The sequence below is a fragment of the Oryzias melastigma genome, linkage group LG1, assembly GCF_002922805.2.
Source record: "Oryzias melastigma strain HK-1 linkage group LG1, ASM292280v2, whole genome shotgun sequence".
NCBI lineage: Eukaryota > Metazoa > Chordata > Actinopteri > Beloniformes > Adrianichthyidae > Oryzias > Oryzias melastigma.
Genome location: NC_050512.1, coordinates 25364648 through 25389248, shown reverse-complemented (window position 1 = coordinate 25389248; position 24601 = coordinate 25364648). Strand labels below are relative to the sequence as shown.

At 37.2% G+C, this 24601-nt stretch overlaps 1 protein-coding gene and 1 long non-coding RNA gene across 5 annotated transcripts in view; one reads left to right on the top strand and one right to left on the bottom strand.

The window, feature by feature from the left end:
• sh3pxd2aa (SH3 and PX domains 2Aa) overlaps positions 1 to 24601 on the bottom strand; it is a 95341-nt gene that overhangs the window by 25930 nt on the left and 44810 nt on the right. For 2 of the 4 annotated variants that reach the window (XM_024289928.2, XM_024289930.2), the window contains exons 6-8: positions 18303 to 18328; positions 13555 to 13599; positions 10436 to 10564 (exon numbers count right to left, since the gene is read on the bottom strand). In XM_024289928.2, the coding sequence (XP_024145696.1) occupies positions 10436 to 10564; positions 13555 to 13599; positions 18303 to 18328 (200 nt within the window). The remainder of the gene's footprint in view (positions 1 to 10435; positions 10565 to 13554; positions 13600 to 18302; positions 18329 to 24601) is intronic. The other 2 variants (XM_024289929.2, XM_024289931.2) reach the window with 1 other exon arrangement.
• The window catches only part of LOC112157272, a 69184-nt gene that overhangs the window by 32052 nt on the left and 12531 nt on the right, over positions 1 to 24601 (top strand). Inside the window, exons 2-3 of the long non-coding RNA XR_002921122.2 lie at positions 4661 to 4746; positions 6913 to 7018. This is a non-coding gene — a long non-coding RNA (uncharacterized LOC112157272). The remainder of the gene's footprint in view (positions 1 to 4660; positions 4747 to 6912; positions 7019 to 24601) is intronic.

Genomic DNA, 24601 nt, shown 5'->3' with positions numbered 1-24601 from the left:
AATTTGAGTTCAGACTACACATTTTTTTTTGATGGAAAACCTGCCCTTAATTAAATTGAGTCAATCCAATGGATCATTTCTTTGAGTGTAGTTAAGTTTAATTTTTAATAAGAACTATCATTTTTTTAAATGGCAAGTTTTCATCTGACCCTGATTTACCACAATTAATCAGAAAAATTCAATTTTAATATTAATTTACTTTGTCCTTCATCATGAGAAAAATTCTACAAGAACATGTTAAAAACACCAACATTTCTGTAATTATATGAGCAGTGTTCGGTTACGGAGTGTCTAGGTAGACTCTAGGTGTTGAGCATTGAAAAGGTTTCACAGGGACCCTAAACTCCTACGCTTTTCCTCTTTTTTTTATTTAACTTTTTAGATTGGCATTAAACAATCAGTAATGTAACAAAACCAACAGAAAACTGGGTAATTGGAACCCTCACCAAGACTGCAGTCAAGCAATAGAAAAAGAAAATATAACTGAAATGTACTTTTTCAAATTGACACATAGCTACACTGAAGGAGAAGGATTTTCCCAAGATTAGAACATTATATATATATATATTATTAATAAATATATATAATGTTCTAATATACTAATACTGAAAAAGGGAACTGAATCTTTATCCCATCCTGACAGCTGATTTGTGTAATCAAAAAGAAGTGTGTTTGACTCGGATGTTTCTGAACGTGATAGTAGTGGATCAGCAGACAGCAGCTGTCTCTGGTTTTAAGACAGCGCAGCTTCACTAGAGCTCTTCCTTGCAGAGCCATCTTTAACCATACTATGACAGTCTTGTCAGTCTTTTCCATATGGGCTACCGTTGGATCGTTTATCATGACAACATTAATGAAGAATATTTTTGACAAAGGCAATAGGCATCCATTGCTTGTAGCTGTTTCTGATTGTACACCATATGCTGACTGCACTTCTTAATTGTCACCATTATAATAAAGATTTAATTTGGTAAGCAGATGGTCTGTAGACCTCAGATCGGAGTGCATCTGTGCATGATAAATGTTTTTTTTTTATTCTTGTTCTTTGCCTGGATGAAGGCGTCTTACTAAAAGTGAATGGAAGAGCGCTTACATTAAGAGGAATAATACATGACAGTTTGGCAACACAGTGCAGGACTTTTATTAATTGCAGCCTCCAACATCATTACGAAGTTTAGCTGGTATTTTTGACCGCACATGTCAAATTATCTATGAGTAAACTCCTTTATGAAGTTGTTTATTTTAACTAATATTAAAGGAGATTGAAAGTTTACCAAAAAAAGTGGCTCCTAGTTTAAACAAACTATAATACTTGCATGTCATTATCGGTCAAGTTAATTTTCAAAATCAACAAAATTAACTTGTAAAATAAAAGTTTGTCTTTGAAAAATATAAGTGATCATTCAAGGACATTTTGTTTTTATTTAACTCTTAAAAGACTGATAAACACCACATAATAACTCTTGAAGAGCTTGTTATGGACCCCAGTCTCCGTTATGATTATCTTTGCGTTTATTTGCGGTCCTGGTTTGTTTCAGTGACTATCGCTCTCAAAAGGTCAGCCATTAAAAATTTTTTCCAAATAGTTTCGTCTCCTTGAGTACAGTTTGAAAGCAAACCAATCAAAGGTGTAAATGTTTTTCAGGATTCACCCCTCACTCAAACTAAACATGCTTAGATATCCAATGTTGCAGCACAGTAACACTTTAGAAATAGAAGGTGGAATTAATCCATGAGAAACTGATATCTTGTAAAGACCTTGTTTTTGGTTCTTGTGTAAAAGTGTGCAAAAAGTCCCAAGTATTATAGAAAGTTTGGAACTGGTATTCCTCATGCCAAACGAAAAAAAAAAAAAAAGCATTGCACCTCCAGGATCAGGATGGTTGCTCCAGTAACTCCATCTACAAGTCATATCTTTCTGGTATGACCTTAACTTCAACACAATAAAGGGTGTTCATCTATCAATTATGTTGGCTATCCATCATTTTGCTTTTTATTATGCCAATTAAGTCCTTGCACCAGATTGCTGGTTGGCACCTAATGAGTAAGCTATACTGAATATACCTTGGTAAAATCCTCAGAGGTGTACCATTCTTTTATTGTGCCTATTTTTAGCAAATACTGCAAATGGACCAGGGACAGACGATCACATAAAATAAAATACATATAAAAGGAGTTCAGTGCCACTCATGGCCCCTTCCATGAGATCTGAGGCTCTGGAATTTTATCTTTATACGTAATTTTGTTGATTACAGTTAGGAAAAAAGTCTGATAGAAACACATCATTTGGAAATCCAGTGAACTGCTTTACTGATTGTGATATTATTCTAATTTTTTCTGGTTTCATCAGTCCAGCCTCTCATGTTTTTTGTTCTTTGTTGCATTTTTTCCTTAAAAAAATTTCAAAAGATCTGACAAACAGAAAGGGCAGCTTGCTTCATATGAGACAAGTTAGTGTTTTGATAAGCTGATTCATTTCAGCTTAAAAAAAAAAAAAAACCTGAGTGGGAATTAAAGCCACCTGTTGAACTGTCCAGGTTTTGCACGGAATCAGAGGCAGAAATTCATCCTGTTAGCATCTCACTTCATGTCTTGAGAAATAACAGAACTATAAATTCTCCCACAGTGATGGAAGGTTGACGTGCATGCACTGACCAGAGTGTGCTCCACAGCTGCACAACAGATCTGACCAACAGAAGACACAGCGGATAACAGTTAAAGGAAGATTCAACCAAAGTTGACCCAAGACTCAACTACTTTGTCTTGGGTCGACTATTTAGTCTATTAACCCAAGACTAAGTAGTTGAGTGGAGACTTGAAGAAAACATAAAAACAAAAGAATTAAGAAGCAAGTTAAAGAGTGTAATATTTCTTAACAGTGTTCACATTGATAAAACAGTGTCCATCAAGACCTCCTTAAGGAGCAACTAACAAACAGTTAAGCTGAACATCATGCTCAAAAATCTATGTATAAAATATTTTAATATCAAAACTAGTGTGAAAATAAAAGTTTTGATGTTTATTTTTAGGAAAACTCAACAAGCATAGGTTTAGTTCAAACGGTAAATATTACCCCTTTACCAATGGTGTCGACAAAATAGGAATTTGTTCTCCTAAATTGAGCTGCAAAAAACAAATGTATTATTTTTTTTTACCTTTTGAAACACATCCATCCACCCATTTTCCAAACCGTTTAATCCCTTTCAGGGTCACAAGGCTGCTGGAGCCTATCCATGCTAATGTTGGGTGAAGGCAGTGTACACCCTGGATGGGTCACCAATCTTTGCAGGGTCGCACAAGCACACCCACATTCACTCCTAGGGATAATTTAGACTCATCGGTTAACCTATGAAGCATTTTTTGGATTGTGGACTTTCCACACAGTGAGGTCCCAGCAGGGATTTGAACCAGCGCCTTCTTGCAGTGAAAGGAGAGTGCATCATTCAGCCCTCAAAAACTGACAGTCCAACTCACAATCTATGGCTAGTGTGATACAAAAAGCTTTTGCCAGTGACATAAAAGAAGCAAATACATCCAAAGTAGCTTTGATTATGTTTAGGCTTAAAAATAACCTAATTTCATTAACCTCAGAATCTCTGAGCACTTTTGAGGGTTATGGTTCTGTTACAGCATTGACATCTGGCATAGTGATGATCCAAAGATAGGGTATTTTGGTCCAGTAGCAACCCAAAATATTCAAAATCAATCTTCAACCAAGAATAAAACAGTCACTTAAAAATCTAGGTGTGGCCCAAAGGCCTTACCTGATGGAACTGCCAATGATGAGTCTGTTAAAGCGGTTTCTTACAGCTAAACCCTTTTTCAAAGAAAACTGGTTTTGAGCCAAACAGATTTAGCTACCTGGGAAAAGATGTCTCTCAGGTGACTAGTACTTTGTTTTGGTCAAATATTCACAGTGAATCAAAGCTTTAGAAAAGCCAGAAGCAAGAAGCAGCTTCAGTCTCCAACATGTGTACATATGCCTGTGAAAGGCAACGTTTTGGCGTTTGTTGGCCTCATAAATCTCGCTATGAGGGAAAGTGGGCACCGTAAAAGTTGATAAATGAGGACCAGAACCTGCTGCCCACCAACCGAACGTTAGACGAGACTACAAACAAACAATGAAGAAAAACAACTGGAAGGTGCAACAGTTTTTTCTAAAATGGAACAGAACAAGTTTAATGCTGTTGCAGCAATCTACCGCTGTAGTGATAAATTAGCAGCTGGCTACTGAAGCCCTGGGAGAAGCAGCTTGTTGACAGATTAAAGTTTTTGTTGAAAATCTGTCCCGTAGGAGGAAATCTGGACTGAAGATTGTCATGCAGATGGAGAAAGATGAGTCAGAGTCAATTAAAGCAAAGCATAACTTGGCTCAACAAACTCATGGATGGATGCAAAGGCTGACCGAAGCAAATGAGTGATGGTGAAAAGAGATGAGATAGATCAACAACAGCTGACTGATTTATTTTTTGTCCCATTGTGTGATAGACTGGGTGTGTTTCAAAACAACACCAAATTGTGTAGACAAATATGTTACAGACTGGCTATTGTGTTGAAGAACTAGAAGAAGTTGATTTGACATTTCAAGTTCAAATTTCTTTCTGTGTCTTGAGACAATCTGGGCAAAAAAATCTAAACTTCCCTTTTTTATATTTTTTAGGATTCTTATCAAGAATTTGAAGAAATGCAATGATAGGCCAGGGAGGACGTTTTTCCTGGAAATTCTGGATCTGTCAAGACAATCAGGTATCCCATTTCTAAAACCATTTAACTTAAAAGATCATCTGACCAAAACTAATTTGAAAAACAGGAAGTGAGTACATTTAAAATGATTTAGTGCCTTTATTCTTGACAGAAAAGGCTTCACAACAGTTTAGGCAGCTGACCAGGACATTAGATCTCCTATAGAAAACAATTTACCAAGGAAATAACAATGACATAAAAAAAATCACGATCTTCCTCTTACCCACAACTTTCTGCTACAAGATTTATTACAAATTTTGTCAACAAAACCCACTAATGTATCATATAACTGAGCTAACAGGACACTGAGGTTTGAAGGGACCTCTTGAAATTTTAGGTGTATTTAAACCTAATACCTATTAAGCACTAAGTTACCACTGAGGTTGTCTGCAGTTGTTACACAAATAAAGCATGAAAAATTATCAGACGAAGACAAACTAACCTGTACAGGTCACCATTGTATTACTACATTCCCTCATTTATCGCAGGAGTTATGTTCTAAGATTAGCCCGCAATAAATGAAATGCGTTGTAGTCATCTTCCTTTTTTTTTTCACAATAGTTACAGATGTTTTCTCTCTTGTTTAAACTCTCAAAGTTCAAACCTTTGGAATAAGAGAAGTATTATAGAATAAAGACAAAGATCTGCTCTTGATCAAAGATTTATGTGGATTGGCAAGCTGAATGCATTCTGTACAGGAGACATGGCACTGATGAAATTGATTAATAAGATCTGCAGCCAATCAAGATGCAGAACACAATGTAGATGCAGAAAAAAGCGGTAACTCTTTATAAGATTCTTTAACAAGCTTTATTAACACATTAGCAAACATTATTAATATGTTTATAGGTTATTAGTAAGACATTTATTAGCACAATAAGCCAAAAAAAGTTTTGTTAGCATACTTGGTAAGATTCATTAACATATAAAGTAAGACCATTGTCTACAAAGTCCATGTTAATAAACTGCTTACAAGCTTTACAAATGTATTAACTATCTTTATCAACATTATATTGAGTTTTACTAAAGTGTTACCAAAAAAATATGCAAAATTGCATAAAAAAAAGTCCACGAAACAGTGAGAATTCGAAAGATGAAGCACTATATAGCAAGGTAACACTCTACGTAACAAACATTTTTAATGTAATCCCCCATACTGAACATGAAATGGAGCTACTCATTTAAAAGACTTCCTACAGTAAAAAAGAAAATATCATTTTCTTTCTCTGTATTTCATTAAGAATTGGTTCAGCTGTTGTGCGTGTTTATTTTTTATTCTTCATAACTAAAGAAGAACCAGACCCGATAAGGGTAATCCTCTGGGTTCATAACTAATATATGACTTCTCAAGCATTTTAGCCCAGCTGTGATTCAGTGAAAATAAACCAGCAAAAACGAGAGAAACAAAACCTCAAGTGATGATGCTGCAGAGCCATCTGGACCCCAACAAAGCAGCATTTGCACAGGCTGAAGTAATCATACTCTGTTTTTAGAGGCTGGGTGTGTGTGTGTGTGTGTGTTTGAGTCATCCAAATGTCCTCTAAAGCTCTGTTGTGTATCTTTAAACCCAGTTTAACAAAACTCAGGCTATTAATTGTTCAAGTGCTTGGAAACTTGGAGCACCTTAAACGTCCATTTTCTTAATTGGTCGTTCCAGCTGATATTAAAGAGACAACTGCTTCTCTTTATTTCTAAAGACTAACTGGAAGACATAAAGCAACCCACCATCTCCCACATTTCTGCACGCCAGAAATCTTGATATGTTAGACAGCAGCTATAATTGGTGTGTCTTCAACAGAAAACTCTTAATTGGAGTTTTTAGCCGCTTTCTGTCCTGGAAAGCAAAAACCGCCAGCTTTCTCTTACACAAGAGGAGGAAAGGTCACAGAGAAAACTCTGCAGCCGAGTGAGAAAAAAACAGGTGAGACAGAGAGAATGTGAAGGAGAAAGAAATAGATAAAATGTAGAGGTGAGTGGAAGGAGGCAGCAGATGTTTGGCTGGGGCTTCAAAGTTCTCCCCTTCACCCCAATTTATTCCCCAGAAAAACACCTCTGCACGCTTTTCTGTCTCCTTAGAAGAGTCTTGATGTTTGACAGAAAACTCTTTTGGAAACCTGGTATTAAGAATTTGCCCACAAGGTGACTGTCATCCTTGTTTCTTCCTCTCAGCTTCTAATTAAGAAGAACTCCCCGGAGAGCGCCGAGCTCAGCAAGGAAGCCCTGCTTTCCAGGACATCGCGTTGAGCTGCCTGCTTTTTTTCCAGCTAAGAAAGGCGTAAGTCAACTAATATACTTAAATATAAACTCAGTGAAAAAATGCTCCCAAATTAGCCTCAGTATAATTGTCCCAATGTTCTGTTGCAGCATCATTAATGAGATTAATCTGCTTCAATACCTCTCTGACCTTAGTCATCCAAAAAATATGCTTTGATTCATGGTGTTGACTCACTGCTCCCATCAAAGCATGCTTGTTAGCTTAGGCTATAGCTATTCAATTACTAAATTAGTTAGGCCGGACTTTCAAACGTCTCATTTTTCTAACCTAGATGTAACTATATTACCACAATTAATTATAAATAAACACATACATGTAAAGCAGTATAAAATACTTAATCAAACACTAGTACCAGAAAGTATTATGGATTATGGGAGGATTTTAATTTAAAAAATTTTCCCCCTAAAATTCTTGGACTATGAAAACGTTTCGTTCCTGTCAAAAGCTTTTGTTCATGAATAAAGTTTTCACAAAATGTGTCTTACTGCTGAAGAAAAGTAAAATACATATAATCTGTGTATTTTAATATGATTTATGTCAGCATTTTTGTAACAATTAGTAGTGATGATTGTTGCTTTATCATACTTTAACCTCTTATGACCTCTAATCTATGGTAAATTGTAGAAATGTACTAAAACCTCTATCATTAAGGAAAATGATTTTTTAAGCAACTGTTAGCCAGACTAACTACTCCGGGCATGTGTGGCGCGTTCAAGAACGGTTATGGTGTTTACACAGGTCCGTCGCTACCGATACTAGCGCATGTTCTCACAGTCAGAGGAGACTTGTTACAAAATGTTAATGTGGTGCAAATCTCACAAATCTTGCTCCAGGTTTTTTCTTGTACAGCTCTATTCTGACATATGAAAGACCTGGTATCAGATAATCCTGGTCGGGTACAAACTGCAATTCTTAATTTCTCCTTCATGATCAATTTTGGTTCTTCTGTGAATCAATATGTCACTTCCGAATTTGAGTCCTTGATTGATTAACTGGCTGAACTTCCAGCATGGGTTCAATGGTCACGCCTTTTGTACGTGTAGCCGGAACTGACTTAAAAACTTTCATAGCGAATTGTGAAAGCTTCAAATGCAGAAGCACATATTTACATAGACTTCCATTAGAAGTGGTAACTCGGACATGCATTTCTGAGCTTGGTATGAATGTAGCATTAAAGCAAACAGCTGTCAGCCAGAAATGGTATGTTGAGGAAAATTGATCAGCTCATGATAGTCTGACATACATTACATAAATGAGTGAATGTTCTATTAGTACCATTTATGGATTTAGTCTATAGAAAGCCAAATATTATAATTTTTCAAATGAGGTTTAGAATGTTTGTATTTTATTTTGAAGGCTTCTTTCTAGTAAAAGATAAAGGTAGATGCAAATGAATCCAGTCATCAGTGGTAGATTGAGACAAATGTTGACAATATACTCATAGAAGTTGTCTGTAAAGACATTGAGATGTTTTTCCAGATGAGTTGTAGCTTAGGCAGAATATGTAATGCCAAGAAATCCCCTCTAGAATTCAGAGTCCTCCTGGCAGATCCATTAATCTGAGGTCAAGTAAAAACAAACAGAATTTTCTACAACCAAGGTCACAAAGAGAAGACTTACTTCACAACAAGTAAATGCATTTTAAGCAGTTTGTAGCTACTATTGAATGTTTTAAAGTCTACAACCATCAACGTTTTGCAGTGTTTGTGTTGCTACCTAAAAGAGAAGTCTTTAAGAACCATTAGTTACACTCACCACATGAACATTTTTAGTTTGATGTCGTCACATGACATTTCACATTGAAACACGCTTGCATTGGGAAAGTTTGATTTCTAAGAATATATTTTCCAACAGTAAAGGGTCACACACCCCTTCAGCTGTTAATTGACACCCATTAACTTTCTAAATGAAACTAAAGTCTGGATCTTCCTCTTGAAATGTATATATCTGTATAGGTACTATGTATTTAGGAGGGTTCCCTGGCTTTATCCAGCCTTGCTTCACTTCACTCTCCAAATGCAGATCTTTCTCCTGGGACAATCTTGTCTACAAACATTCTTGAGCTTAAGAATGATGATTCCAATAAACACGGCTCCAACTTCTGTTTAGCTTCATAAATCTCACTTTACTCGACAAGTGCTCAATAGGGCTCTCATTTTTACAAAGGACCTGGTTCTCGACGCACAGTCACTCCCCAGAGGAGCAAAGTTTAAAAAAAAAAAAAAAAAAAAAACGCATCTGACTTTGGCTCCAAACCCATAACTGTGTCAGCTGAAGGCTGCAAACAATGAAAGGCCTGACACATATGGGCTCAATGTGTCCAGGAATACATTGAAATAAGATAATCAGGTAAAGTGTTGAGTTCAGAGTTTCCTGTGGAGGATTAAAGGACATCCTGGATTTTTGCTGATGCACTGTGGCAAACACACTCCAGAGGGTCAGTGCTAATTTCCAACCAGAGCAGAAAAGTCTTGAGAGGAGGAAGGTGGTTGGGGTTATTTTACAAGCTTTCAGATGTGTTTGTTTTGGCTTTGCCTCCAAATGATGTCATCCTCATCATCATCGTGGCTGCTCCACTTCTGGATGACAGCAGCACTGTCGGCTGGTGTTGCACTTAGACTTTCAGTGCATGTTGAACCATGACTGGAGCTCTCAGGCAGGGCTGGTCAACAGATGCTGACAGGCCCAGAACAAGGAAACAGAACCAGAGAGGAAAATTCCTGTGGAGCTTGGATCGCACTCGTGAATTTTTGTTTCAACCAAACACTCAATCATGCAAACACTTAACTCCAAAGAGTTGTTGCCACAAACTTATAAATTAAGTGAAGTGTTAAAAGCAGCACTGAAAGTCTTTGACTGAAAACAATGTAAAAAATCTTCAAAAAGTTGCAGAATTCTGTGAGGAAAAACATGCTGAAAGCACAAATGAGATCTGAGAACCAGTGTTGCATTTTTTCACAAATATCTCGAGTTGTGCAAGCGGTTTGTTGGCAGAGGCTGATGAAGATGAAAATCAGATTTGGTTGTAAAACTCCAACGATGGAGACGGTGCAAAAAACAAAGGGTGGAGAAAAGTGATGTTGAAAACAATGAATAGAAATTGGTTGATATCCCTTTTCAGGAGTTATGACTTGGCTTGTTTGGAAAAAAACGTTCTTATAGCAGTGAACTGGCGAACATCCATAACATAGCCTTTCTGCTGTATATGCATAAATTCTTTTTCTGGTCAGACAGCACCTCCAGCTGGTGTCAACCTACCATTTAAGGCAGAGTAGCATCAGAAAAGACTGAATGTTAGAAATCAAGAAACCAAAAGTGAAACAAACCCTCAAAGTGTCAGCTTTTCTTGTTTTGTTAAACCTTAATTTAAGGAGATATTAGTTCTAACATCAGATAATAGAAATTAAAACAACTTACCACTTTCGCTCTTCTCGATTACATCCACTGTCTCGCCAGCTTTTAGGTTGATCTCGGAGTTCTCTTGCCTTTCGTAATTGGCCACAGCCACATACTGCTCCAGCACCATGGGCTCCGAGCTGTCAATCCCTGAAGGGAAGAAACAGGCCGTCAGCCACCTGCCCGCCACGGTTCCCCGCGAGCGCCCGCTACATCCAAAAGCCCCGCCATGCGCTCGGTTCGCCGCCATCGACCAATCCGTTACTGCCGTTCCTCCCTGTCCGATCAAAGCGCGACTTTGTTACGTGGCTGCATCTTCCCAAACGTTTGGCCATAAAGCCGACCCTTTCCCACAGCAACGCACTGAGGAGCATCAGAGGGATTTCAAACCAAAAAAATTGAACACATGATTAACGGGGCTGCATGGCACAGCTAGAGAGGATCCATGAGCAGCAAAGGGACGGTCCAGAGGACAAAGAAACAGAGGAAAAGATCAGCTGCTGGCGGTAAGGTCTGAGGGGAGCGAATGAGTGGAAGAATTGTGAAGTTTCCCTATGGAAAATCAACTGTGCGGTTGAGAGGAAAGGCCTCCCCACCACTGCCTCTGGGAGCCAGTAGTTGGACAAGGAGATGGAGGGGGGGTGTGAGCACACCAATCATAGCAGTCCGCATGCTGGCCTTAAATAGAAACATATGAGCAGACCAGAGAGAGTGAGAGAGATGTGGGGAAGGAGGCTGGGTCCATGTTTATGCGAAACAAAAGAGGAGACTTTCAGTTGGGGCTTGCTTTTCGCTTTCACGTCGAAGCTTTGGAACCCCAGCAAAGATTTTACTTCATGTTTTCTTACAGACTCTCGGAACTGAGATACTGACAAAAACATTTTGACAGACGCAAAAGCAAATTTACAAAAACTTGAAATACATTTTATAAAAGTATTTAAGGGTGTTTTAAAACAGATTGTTATTAAAAGTTGTCTTATCATTCAGTCATCTCCCAGCTATAGAAACATAAAGTTTCAAGATTTATTCTAAGTATTTATTTCTTAGTTGCGGCTTTGTATCCAGATCCTCTTGCTTAGTTGTTTGACCTTTTCCTCGGTTTAGCTGCGATCTGATCATTGCTAACACCTGGTTTGTGTTAATCACCACAGCTGTTCCTTGTTTAAGTAATATGTCCTTCTCTGTATAAAAGTAACCTTTAGCTAATTCTTCGGTATTTAGTTTTTGTTGTATGAAGCACTAAATACAATGATGAGATTTCATTGAACTTATCATCAGCTGATTTTGTTTTATTTTTTTTATATATATATAATTTTGGTAAAGGTAAACAAATGTTATCTTGTTAGCCTAAATGTTGGATATCCAATTTCCCTACATACTCCCTATCTAGTGCTCTAGACTTTAAAAGCAATTAGGATACCATGCTAACTACTTTTTAAGTTTTTCTTAAACAGAAAATTACGACATCACCATCTTCACAAAGTAATAACCATTTATGGAAGACTATTTAGAATCCACTATATTTTGGTGATGAAGATGTAGATGGTTTATTCAAAAAATAAACTAAAATACATATTTTTCTCAAAGATTGTTAAAAATGCAATGCATCATGGTCTATATTTGTCAATCTAGTGAGTATAGATGCACATTGGTTTTTCATAGAGACTTCTGTGAAATTTCTAGAGCACTCTATTTAGGAATTGTAGATACAAAATAGCAAACACATTATATACAGTATAATGCACTACAACACACATGTCAAATCTGGCCCTCCAGATCATTTTATTTTATTGTTATTAATGGCCCATATTATTTAGCGCGTATTTCTAACTAGTATAATTTTGCAAAAATCTATTTTTATGGAGAGTAAAATATTGAAAGTTATTTAAAGTTTAAGTTGATTTATTCTGGAATAATATTCCTGCCTTTTTAAAGTTTTGAAAATTTTAGTGTGATCAATAAATGTTGATCCTGTTCAGCCCACGATTTTAGGTGTGTATTGGATTTTGGCCCCTTGTGCGATTGAGTTTGACACCCCTGCACTACTATGTTGTGAGCAGTAAAGAAAATTCATTCAGCTTATTTTTTTACAGAACACATTATATTTGGCTATATGGTTTAGCTATAAGTAGTTTTCATATCAAAAATGTTGCATTCATTGTAATAGGCTAATTGTTGCTGCCTTCAATGTAGCATTCTAAGGAAGTTGAATATTAAAATAAGGCAATAAAAGTTGTGCCTCAGTTCTGTAACTACTCTTTAACTAAAATCCAGCGCAAAATCCATGGATTTTTAAACAATTAAGACACATGCTTACTACTTTTCTTTTCTTTTTCTTTAAACACCAAATATGCCGTCCCCCATTTGCCAAAATATAATAAATATAAACATTTTAATAAGACTATGAGTCCACTCAGATCTGATTATGAAAACTTGACTAAAAACAAATTTACATACATTTTCAAATGGCAAATTTTTCAAATCTGACTATATTCGCCAATCGGGCGAGCATCATTGCACTGTTTTTTTTGCAGAGATTTCCAGGAAAGGTTGGATTTTGGAATTGTACATTTGGACACCCCTACAAAACAGTGAACACCCAAGATGGTGCATTGTGTAGTGGGAGAATTCAGACATAGCCTAAATCTATGTAATATTTTGAGTTGGTGGGTCATTAAAACTTGCTTTTAAAGAAACAGATCTATTGTCATTGACCAAAATTTTTGGCTCCAAGCTGTGAACGCATCAAAAACAAGACTACAATCAGGAATAAATGCTGAATCAATAAAGCTGTCACACTCTTTCGTCATTTTTGACACCATATTTTCTTTAATTCACCAGGTTTATACAAAGTAACCAGTTAAATAGTCTTTAAAATGTGTGTTTGCTCATTAGTTTGAGCTTTTTTAGTCTGCTTCTCTGAAGTAGCATCACAAATGATGTGGGAAACAAATCCAGATGCAAACACTCAACATGCAAAAAGCCGCAGACGTTGAGTCTGAGCAGACGCTGCATGCGAAGCAGGACAAAACTAAGGCGTGAAAAGAAATAAACAGAGAAGCTAAAGAGGATGCAGCTGAAATATGGAGCACAGCGAAGCATGCATGCTGCTGACAGACTGTCGACACACACAAGGCTACCTGAGGCCTCTTTTCTGGGGCTGTCTGTGAAGCCGTACATCCACACTGCAGACATAAATAAAGAAGGAAAGAAGCAAAGAGTGATTATTCCCTTCAACAGCATGCAGAAGCAACAGAAAGCTGTGATACATCTTAATTAGCGAGGAGAGATTACCGGTCCACTTCCCCCCAAAAAATCTACACTTACAAACTGATCCAATCCTTTTAATTAAATTGAACCCCCCAATTATTTCATATAATTTTTGTTCCATCTCTTATTCAGTTTTCTATTCATTCTGAAGCTTTGACGTTAAAAACCAACCACTAAAAAAAGAAAATGATGCCTGGATCAGAGCAAACACTGGTGAGGTGGGGATGAAGCTTTGAGGATCAGAAGCACATCAGTTCAATCTCAGCATTTTACTGCCTGTTTGGCTGATGCTCATTTTTTCCTGGATGTGGATCTGCGCATAAAAATACAGGGAACAAAATGTGGAGGAGAAAACAAAGGAATGTTTTCTAATGTCACTATGTCCCTCTTAAGTTATTTACTCCTAACATCATATAAAGAATTTCCCTTTCACAGATTAATACAATATATGTCTTTATTTACAGCCATTGCATGAATAAAAACATCAGATGTAAGACTGGCAAATATTTACCAGGAGAAAAATAAAAAACAAAGACCAAAAAAAAATCTGTATAAAACCTCAGCTTCTAATTGGCTTTTATAATCCGTCCATTAACAATAACTTTCCATCATAAAAACATAATTCTTTACAAAACCGTTTCTATGCCAAGAGTTTGTGGCTATTTGGACAAGTTAATCAACCACAGCCTGAGCCAGTATGTTGCTCTTCTTTGGTAACTGATGGATGTTTGTCTTCGAACTTAGTCTGGATCCCTTGAAGCTTATTTTCCTTCAGACAATAAAAGTATCTATCAAAGTCTGAATGCTGGCGCAAACATTGGATACTTGGTTTGGGATGTGGGTTCTTGGGGATCTCCAGCTTTCTTCTACAGAAGCTTTCCTTTGCGTAGAAAACGCCAAAATACCATTTTGAGGTTTGAAAAAGGCCATAAATACAGTTTAGAAATAAATTTAACTTTCAACTCTAAAAATAAAGTTCAATAGATTCTAATAGCAGTGAAGTCTTTACACAAACATAAAGTCTGACATGAGTTTCTTCTACATGGTCCAAGTTAAATTGGCTTTAAGATTTGCAGTTTTTTTCAGGGTTTCCATGATGACTGAGGCTTTATAGTCCCAATCAAACAGTAAAACCAATTAAAAGTGGTTTAAAAAGTGAAGTCGTTACCTAAATGACTAACTGTGATACCAATGTATACCAGTCCAACTTCACAGCAGATATAAACCATTTCTGCTGAGTTAGATTTAGTATTCTTCCAGTACATTTTTATGAACTTAATTTACCTATTTTCACTGAGGTCATGCAACTGTCATCTGTATGACTTATTTCTGACATCTCTAGTCAGACACAGTAATAATACAATTTAGGCTAAAATTGTAATTTGATAGCAACACTTTAACAAACGATGACATTAATTAAGTAAAAGGCCTAAAATGATTTAAAATTCCCTATACCAAAATGTGTATACGTGAAAGGATGCTTGTGTTTACTTGTTAAAACTGCTAATTTGTGTAGAGAACTATCATGGTACCAACAAATTTGGACTTTAATAACAAATTCTTCCTAACTCATCCTCAAGATTGATTGACCTTAAATCTTGTTTGATTGAATCTTAGTTGTATTTTTGGTATTACGTCAGTACTGTTTGTTCACCCAGCATACATTATCACTGTGAGGTCAATAATGTTATCTCAGAGTCGTGGCATATTTTCTTTAATCTGAACGAAGCTCTTTAAATAATCAACATCAACAGACCAAGATTAAAAAAAGAACTGCCCCCCTCAAGGATAAAGACTCCCCTTGATTGACTCATCTAAGACAATAAAAGCCAAATCCCCTCTCACTGCCTTGGGGCATTTGTTGGATTACCATTGGCCCCTGAAGGAGGGGCATACATAGGTCCTAGTTCAGCCAAGGTTGGGTCCCATCAAACCAGGACTGTCTCCTCTCCTGCTCTTGCAGAAGCCCAACACATCTGATTGATATTAAGTTTCCTCTCTAGGTTCATTCTGTGAACCAAACACAATCAACCATGAACTGATGTCAATTATTGTGGGTTTATGAGGCAACAAAACCAGCAGCAGTTCTGCGGTCACTAATGTTGAAGACATTTTCCTGGAACTGTTTTCCCCAATGTTTACAATTTACATGACATAAAAGATGACATCTAATGAGTCTTTTCTAACATTGGATTGAATGAACCATTTGCCCTGTTTTCCTTTCAGCTTATTAGATTTTCTGTGATAAACCAAACTCGACAGCCACCATGAAATATTATCTTCTTTGCCTTTCAGCTGCTCCCTACAGCAAACTTTCTGCCTCCAACCCTGGATCCTCCTATTCCACCAACTGCAAACCAATCTGAAGATCTAAAAGTTTAACATATGTAAAGACACAATCACCTTCATTCACTTCTTATACTCATAAAAGCACTAACACGCACCTAAAAACAGCCTTTCCTCCTGCTGCAGTTCAACACAGCATCAGCCAGGAACCACTGTCGCCAAATAAACAAGTGAACCCCTGTCTGACAGCCTCGACCTCGGTGGCCCCTCCACTCTAACTAAATCTGGTCCTCACATAACGGCGTGTGAGCTCTGTCTCAGAGCAGGAGGGGAACCTGATGCCAAAAACAAACAAGTACAGACATTTGACATGTGTGTCCCTAGCTAACCCAAATCTCCTCAAGTCAGAGTTTAGCTTGAGAAAACCGGCAAGACATTTCTGACGCCACAATCAGCTTCACAGGAAAAAGCAGATTAAAATTAGCATGAATTTAGTATCTTTATTCAAACGTATGAATATCCCTCAATAGTAAAGTCTGTCTCTAATGCAACATTGATCTACATTTTAAAAAGTCAACAGGAAATTTAGTTTGAACTCTGAGGAGATGATGACGAAATCCTAGAATTAGATGTTGGAATCATATCATGAAAACAGAACCTCAACAATGCTTAGCTACATTAAAACCTATAAACTACAGATACTTTTACAGTTTGACACTTTGGTAAGTTCTGGATTTTTCTCTTTTGTCATTGGCTGTTTGTTAAGGTCCATGTGGTACATGGTAAATAGTGTATACTTTACTACCTTCTTAGAAGGCCCAAAGCGGTTTACTGCCACAGTCCCATTCACACACTGACGCCAGCTCTGCTGCAGAACAATTGCTGCGTTTGCATTACACATATGCGCAAAAATTTATTGAAATTCTAGAAAGCTCAGAAAAACACAAAATAATATCATAATTATGCAAATAAATACTAACCAACTCGCATGATAACCCACTAAAAAACACGGCGACAAATGAGGACAAGTATTGTTTTAAGGTGATTCTGTTAAAGAACAACAAGAGAGTATTTGCTGTGCTGCTCAGCTAGACCATTGATAGTCCCTATACTGTCAATGAGCCATACACAGATGCATGTGAGAATTCTTTTCAGCAGCATTAAAAAATAAACATTCTAACAAGTAAGCAGTTGAACCCTTTTTTCTGTTTGATAACACCACAAGAAACATTCAAATTTCGGTCACGCACTAGCACTCATCATCGTCTATCAAAGGAGTCTTATTCAGGCCATGGAGTGGCAAGTTTTGTGGAAGCAGCTATGGATGAAGCGACTTTGGAAAATCATTGGTGATTTTACTGAGGAGCTGTGGATCCAACAAGTTCGCCTGACGCACTCAACTTTTGATGGGTTGTGACACTGTGGGACCTCTAGTGGTACCTGCTGTGCAGGTCTCAAGGCAGCAAGCTCCTATCAAGAGGTGTATTTAATTAGAAAAAAACGTGTTGACATTACAGTTTTGTGAAATATGTCAATTTAGATACACACCAAAAACAACATTTTTTTTTTTTTTTGATAAATGCGAGTTTTTTCAAAATTGTGGTGTTTTCATTAAGCAAATTTACTATCGCAAATCCAATTTGCGCAATTTCATAGTCAATGGAAGCGCAGCTACCGATGCCGACCTATAACCAACAGGAGCAATGGAAGGGTTCAGTGACTTGCTCAAGGACATTTTGACACATGGACATGCAAAGCGGGAACTAAATCCATGATTTTCCAATCAGAGGTTGAACACTTTACCTCTGTGACACGGCTGCCTTTAAGACCAGAGAATGCTTGAAAAAAATAATAAAGGCCTAGTCCTATACATTATGCTAAAGGCAAACTGAATGATAAAAATTTTGTTTATATGAGACTTTAATTCCTCCACAGTGTTAAAATTGCCACAAAAAAAGATAATGATGAGATAATTGCTTGTCATATTTTACTGTACATAAAATATCAAGTAAATAATCTCAAGAAACAAAAAATATTGCTAAATTCTTCTGAGAGATGGAAGTTGAAACATAGTTACTATTTGACAGCTTACCATGCATCACACAAACCTTTGTTTATACAACTGTAGCCTTTTAATGTCCAGCAAGAAAGAAAGCGAGTGTCGCTCAACGCAACAACATATCCATCTGTTCTAAAATCCTAGCAACTAACAGACACCATCCTAAAAAAAAGGAAAACAAATCGAACATGTGACAGCCAAGACAAAGACCAACACAAGGCTTTTTATATCATGCCGGATTAAAGAAAGATGAGTATAAAAATTGTGACTTACCAGACTTGCGCTTGGACCCATAGTCCCTAAAGGAGAAGCAACACAACAGGGACATAATTAGCAAGAGCTGATGCGTCCACAGTCCAGCTTTCAATCACAACATGTGGATTCTGATTCCGCTCCGCTGCTGCAAAAACAAATCCCATGCAGTCGTCTTCCACACACTGCGCAGTGCACGCGTCCAAAGGGAAACAAGAAAGACACAGCAAGAAGAATGGAAAACAGAGGGAGGGATGACTTTGGCCAGCTGCCGGTGCTCCCTGCAACAGACACAAATTGGTCACGTGCCTAAAGCCGCATCCTCTTCCCTTCCTCCTTGTGCTCCCCAGATTTGACACACACGGGATAAGTCTAAGACGCTTTACTAAACAAATGCTAATGTGATTAAGTCATTAGGATAGGCTTTATATGAGAAGGTAGTATGGAGGTATATGTGACCTGCTTTAGCTGTCTGCAGTGACTCAAGCAAGCTAGAAACAAGGTTAAGAATGAATAAACTCAGCTGCGCATGTCCTTTCTGCTGCAGCCTGGTAGCACTGGAGAATGCACAACCTGAATGCTTATGACGTTTGTGACAAAGTACTTTCAATTTGAAAATATTCTCAACACACTGAGAAGAGCATTTGTGATTTCTAGAAAATGTCTAATTTTGATGCCTATTTCATTGATGAAATCTCTCGTCAAACAGAGCTGTGGGATTATACTGCAGTAACTCATCTCTTTCTCTGATCCCTCTTGAGCTAATAAATAAACCCATCGTCCCTTATGACGGCCTTGAAAGCAGGATAAGCCAGAGGCACCAGCGCTTTACGTCTCCTTTAAGACACACCAGCTCCAGATTCTTTAGTGTCATTGGGCTCTACTCTCTGATCTGATGCCTCTGTGTGACTGACCACAGCAAATGAATGGGGCCTTTATGCTGAGCTCTCCACGAAGATCTTTGTGTGCTACCAACCAGAATATGCTTCATTGTGACTAAAAATAGGCTTGGAGTGAGCAGGACTTGACTCCCTTGCCTCATCCCTTCCATCTGCAGCCATGCCGGACACACAACAAACTGGGAATGAATAGTAGTAACAGGAAGTATGCTGTGGACAGATGGGACCTCAAAGCAGGCACCATATCAGGACAGTTACTGATCTGATTTTACTTCTACTGCATTTGTTAACCCTTTAAGACCGGAGCTGATGCCGGCGATAGCAATACAACACACTCTTTGAACTACAATAACACTTCGACTGTTTGGACAACCATTCCAACGGATTCTGATGCGGTAAAAACCGGCCGATATGTAACCAACTCAGTGGCCTTGTGGTAGAGTGTCTGCCCTGAGACTGTAATGTCGTGAGTTCAAATCCCGGCCAAGTCATACCAAAGACTCTAAAAATGGGACCCAGAGCCTCCCTGCCTGACACCCAGCATTAAGTTGTTGGATTGGGAGGTTAAGCCACCAAATGGTTCTCGAGTACAGCTGTGTCTGCAGCTCACCACTCCCCCAGGGGATAGGTCAAATGTGGAGAACAAATTCACAGACCTAGTCTTGTGACACATTATGGGAGTTTAACTTTAAACACAATATGTGTTTTTTTCTGCTTCAGAATATGTTAAAATTGTGTTATTTGCATTAACAGTTGAAGAGTTGCAGTGATTCAAAGAACATGAAGTCTGGAACTAAAGGTCCCGTGTATAAGGGCAAAAGTCCCATTCCAATAATTTTTTGAATCTTTTTTAAAAGCGTTCCCAGTGGTCTTTTAATTACGATTTTGCCGTTTTTAGCCAAAATCCTAAAATCCTTTCTAGGACATAGTTTCTGCAGAGTGGCAGGAGTTCATCAGAAATTTGCCTCTGAGTGGTGGGCAAAATTGCTGGAATGGAGGAAGCCCGCCCCCATTTCCCTTCATTAATCTGTTTACATGCTTGCCCGCTACTTTACAGCCCCTTTCAACCCAACTTAAAATTATCGGTACAAAACCAAACCAATTTTTTCATCTGCTCCTGATTCACAATGATCTGATTAAAGAAATACTAAGAAACTCAGTTTTAATCATAATTTTCTTTATATATGTCCTTCATCATGAGAAAAATGCCAGAAGAACATGTTAAAAACACCAAAAACACTTTTTCATTGGAGTGGATCTTTGAAAAAAACAATGCTAAAAATGAATTTAAAATAACTGCCAAGTGAAATGTTTAATAAACATGTAGCCCCACATTGACCTACATTGTTATGATATTTATAACAGATTTGTATTGTAGTAGAGTCAAGGGAACTTGATAAGGTTCACTTAATTGTGTCCCAACATGAACTGAACCAGTCACAGCAGCCAAATGAACGGTACCGTGGGGTTGAACAGAGCGAGGCAACATTCTATTGGATGGACCTGATAGGTTTGCCCAGTTGACCACACCCATAACATACAGATAATAACGATGCTCCACAGCCGGTGCAAAAACATCTACGACCGAAAAATGTTCAGTTGAAAAAAAATGTTAAATAAGACAGAGATTTTTCCCCTAAAGTCTTCTCTGTTCCACCGTCTGGATTAAAATCAGAGGAAGAATCAAGACACACTTTAGCATTGTATACGTTAATTAAGAACTGAACGTTTATTTTTACTTTTAATTTTTCAAATATGCCTTCAGGGCATCTGTGAAGCATTAGGCAACACGGGAGGGGGCAGAGTGGGGCAAAACACAGAAAGAAAATGGAGGAATGAAATGTGAGAGCAGAAATATACGGTCCACCGTCTAGCCAGTGACCCCCGTCCCCCAGGCTGAAACTGAACTCCTCCCTGGAGAGCTGAACAACCAGCTTCAGCTGCTAGGTCCTGTCCAACCTCCTCTGGAAGCATGAAGAGGAAGAGGCAACATGCAAAAAACAGGATCTTTCTAACCTCTAGATCCTTCTGGAACCAAATAGAAACGGTACGACCATTCAGTGATGGAAGGTTTAAAGGGGGGTTTTGGGAAAACTTCCAGAAATAAAGCAAGAACCTCTAAAGATGATGATCCACTAACGGTAATAAACAGAGAAAAAAAACCCACAGTGACCATTAGTGACTACTTTGTGTTTTACGTCAGTAGATCAGGCACACTCTGCAAAAATATTAACATGCAAAGGAAGACGCAGTCTGCAGTTTTCATCTCTGACATTTACTCAAACACACCACAGATCTGTGAAGCTACAGCAGGTCAGCACACATTGCATCAGATCCACAGCTCTGAGCAATCAATAAGTCAAAACAGATGTCTGTGAGATTCTGAAATCGATGATATGATGCAGCTGAAGGAGGTAAGCTCCTGGCTTATTTTCTTTCAGTTTTGAAATGAAATGTACTGTATAAGACTGAGTTGAAAATGTGTGTGGGACAAAAAGTTATCAAAATATTCTAAAAAATATCAAGTTTTGCTACTTTTATTTTGAAAAGGTGGCTTTGTAAGACGACACTTAACATTAGGGTTGTCGTGCAATTAATTTTTTATGCAAATAATCATGATTTGTAATGATTAATCAAATTAATCTATTTTTAATCAAACCTAAAAATTGCTGTGGAAAGTCTGATTTGGGGGAATTTTCATTTAATTTGTGGCCTTGTGGCACAGTAAAAGATCACAATACAACTAAAAAAGTGACTTTATGATTTTTTTTTAATTATAACAGACTTCCAACCTCTATTTTTAAACCACCAAGGGGTATTTTTTTCATTTTTGAACAATTAGGGGAAAAAAACAAAACATGGGCTTATCTAACTGTACAACTACGAATTTAAATATAATTCAGTCAGATAGGAGATGGAGGAGAGGTGGGGGGGAGGTCCACAGCCAAGATGAGCCAGAGGCGCAGTCCACGGCCAAGAAGAGGAGCACAGACAATTCACCAGGAATTTCTACCACCCAAAAAAAAAAACGAAAAATAAAAGCAAAAAACAAATTTATTTTGATTTATTGTGATTTACATGATGATTTGGGGGGGGGGGGATCTGTATCTTATTCAGTGACAGTTTTTTTTCTTTTTATGCTAGTTTTCTCAAAACTGCTCATAAAAAGTAATTGTATTCCTTTTCCTTTATTTCTGAAACCTTAATTTTTGTTTTTTAAAGCTTAGAATTTATTTACATATAAAATCACTGGAAGCTTTGCACCTAAAATGATAAGAAACACAATTTACTTGTTTTATTTAATTATTTCCCAATTGTATTAACTTGAAAATTCACCCTTTTTTTGTAAATAACTTTAATTTTCACCATGTCTTTTTTTATTTTGCAGTTTGAGTGCCTCCTACTTTCAATCTCACAATATACATCTTTTTTATTTGAATACAAATATAAAATTTCAAATTAAATCAAGTCAACATCATTTAACTTCAGATTTGTTAAGAGAAAAATAAAGAATATTAAACAATATTTTAACAAAATCAATATTCTGTAACAAAAAGTAGACCGTCTCATTACTGCACTTTTGCAAATAAACACATTATCACCCACTTATTCCTGATTAGCCCCCCAAACACAAAATCCCTCCCCACCCTATCCCTGGGGGGCGACAACCTGTACTGCTTAAGGAGTCCTGAGAAAGAAGCACAGCTCACCAATCTAATGACCACATGACTTCACCCCCCAATAATCTGATCATCTGAAAGCATCTGTCCCCTGCAGACACCAGCCAAGGTTAAGCCCCATTGTTATTCATGGCTGGATGGTGAGGGGGCACACCGAATGATAAAATCCACCATGACCGGCCAACACCTTCCTCAAGCCTTCATTATAACACTCTGTAAACATTACAGTGCAAAATATTAATCAATCAACTTGATCAGAAACGTGGGAAAAAGATCTGAGCAGAAATGAATCTGCTGCAACATCACGGTGAGCACAGCAGGCGGCGAGAAATGAGAAGACGTGTGCAGACACATTTATGAAGGGAAGGAAAGCCTGGGGGGGTGGCCAGGGTGGGACACGTGGTTAGACTGAGAGATACACCCGTTCAGCTGTTTATTACACCACCAAGTCGACATGCATCAAGCTAGTCTGTTCTGTTGGGGACGAGTTGGCTGAAAGGAAGTTATTGTTAAGCCGTTAACTTTTAAAGAAGAACATTTTGATACAAATGGACATTCCATGATGAAATTCTGGAATTGATTATCAATAATGCTAAAAATTCTTAAGCTCTAATGCCCTAATGTCACCCAGGGAATCAAACCAAAAACCTGTTGATGTAATCCTTTCATCACTTACAAATATAAAGATTATTATTATCAATAGTTTTATCAATTATTATGATCTGAATAGTTTGATGATTCTCGCTTATTTGTGCTTCTTGAAACAATCATGTTTAGAAATTGAAACTTTTTAAATAAAATGAATGGATTTGAACATGTGAGGCAACATAAACGGAATGGCACTAATTATTGTATATAAAGCAAATTAACTACAAAACGAAACTAATATGCTACAAATAACTTTAATGTCCTCTTGATGAAACTTGTATGATGTTGGATACAAAACAATAAAAAAAAAATCCTAAACAAAAACAAAAGTTTTTAGAAAGACTGCAATGATTAAAAATGTATATTATTAATTTCTTTTAAATTAAAAAAATGAAAAAATAGAACAGTGTTACTTAAAAAAACTTAAAAAAAATTGAAAAAAGTAAAAATACTTAGTTTTTAGTTATTCTTCAGTATTATTTATCTAAAAAACGTGGCCCCAATACACATTTAATCAACGTATAAACACCAAAACAACAAAATCAATGACATTTAACAGTAAACACACAATAAAAACTGAGTTAGCTGATAAAAAATAAACATAAAACAAGAAAATAATACAAAAATTAAACCTTAATTTAATGTTAAATTATCTGCAAAAACTGAAAGAACTAAAACAAAGTACCTCTGAGCAACGGTAAAAAAAAGCTAAATCGAAAGTCTAAAACAGATCAAATTACTCACTAAAAGACTCACTGTTTAAATATGATTACACATTTATAAGCTCTATCGTTTCCCCTCTTTGCTAGGAACAATAATGTTGTAGTCCATCAGTCTGTTAGTTCATCTTATCAAAGCTGTTTTTAACAAATGAAATCAAATGTGACACAACAAAAATTCTGGAATGTCGACACAACACAACAAAGCTGCATCCATTGAGTCCAGCAGCATCTGCACTGAATGAGTCACACTCTGCAATCTGATTTCTAAAAATGGGCTCTGGCTCTGAGCTAACAGCAGATACTGAATCCAGAACAGCGATCATTAAGTCCACCACCTGTTCCTGCTCTCTCAACACATTTAATGGAAAACC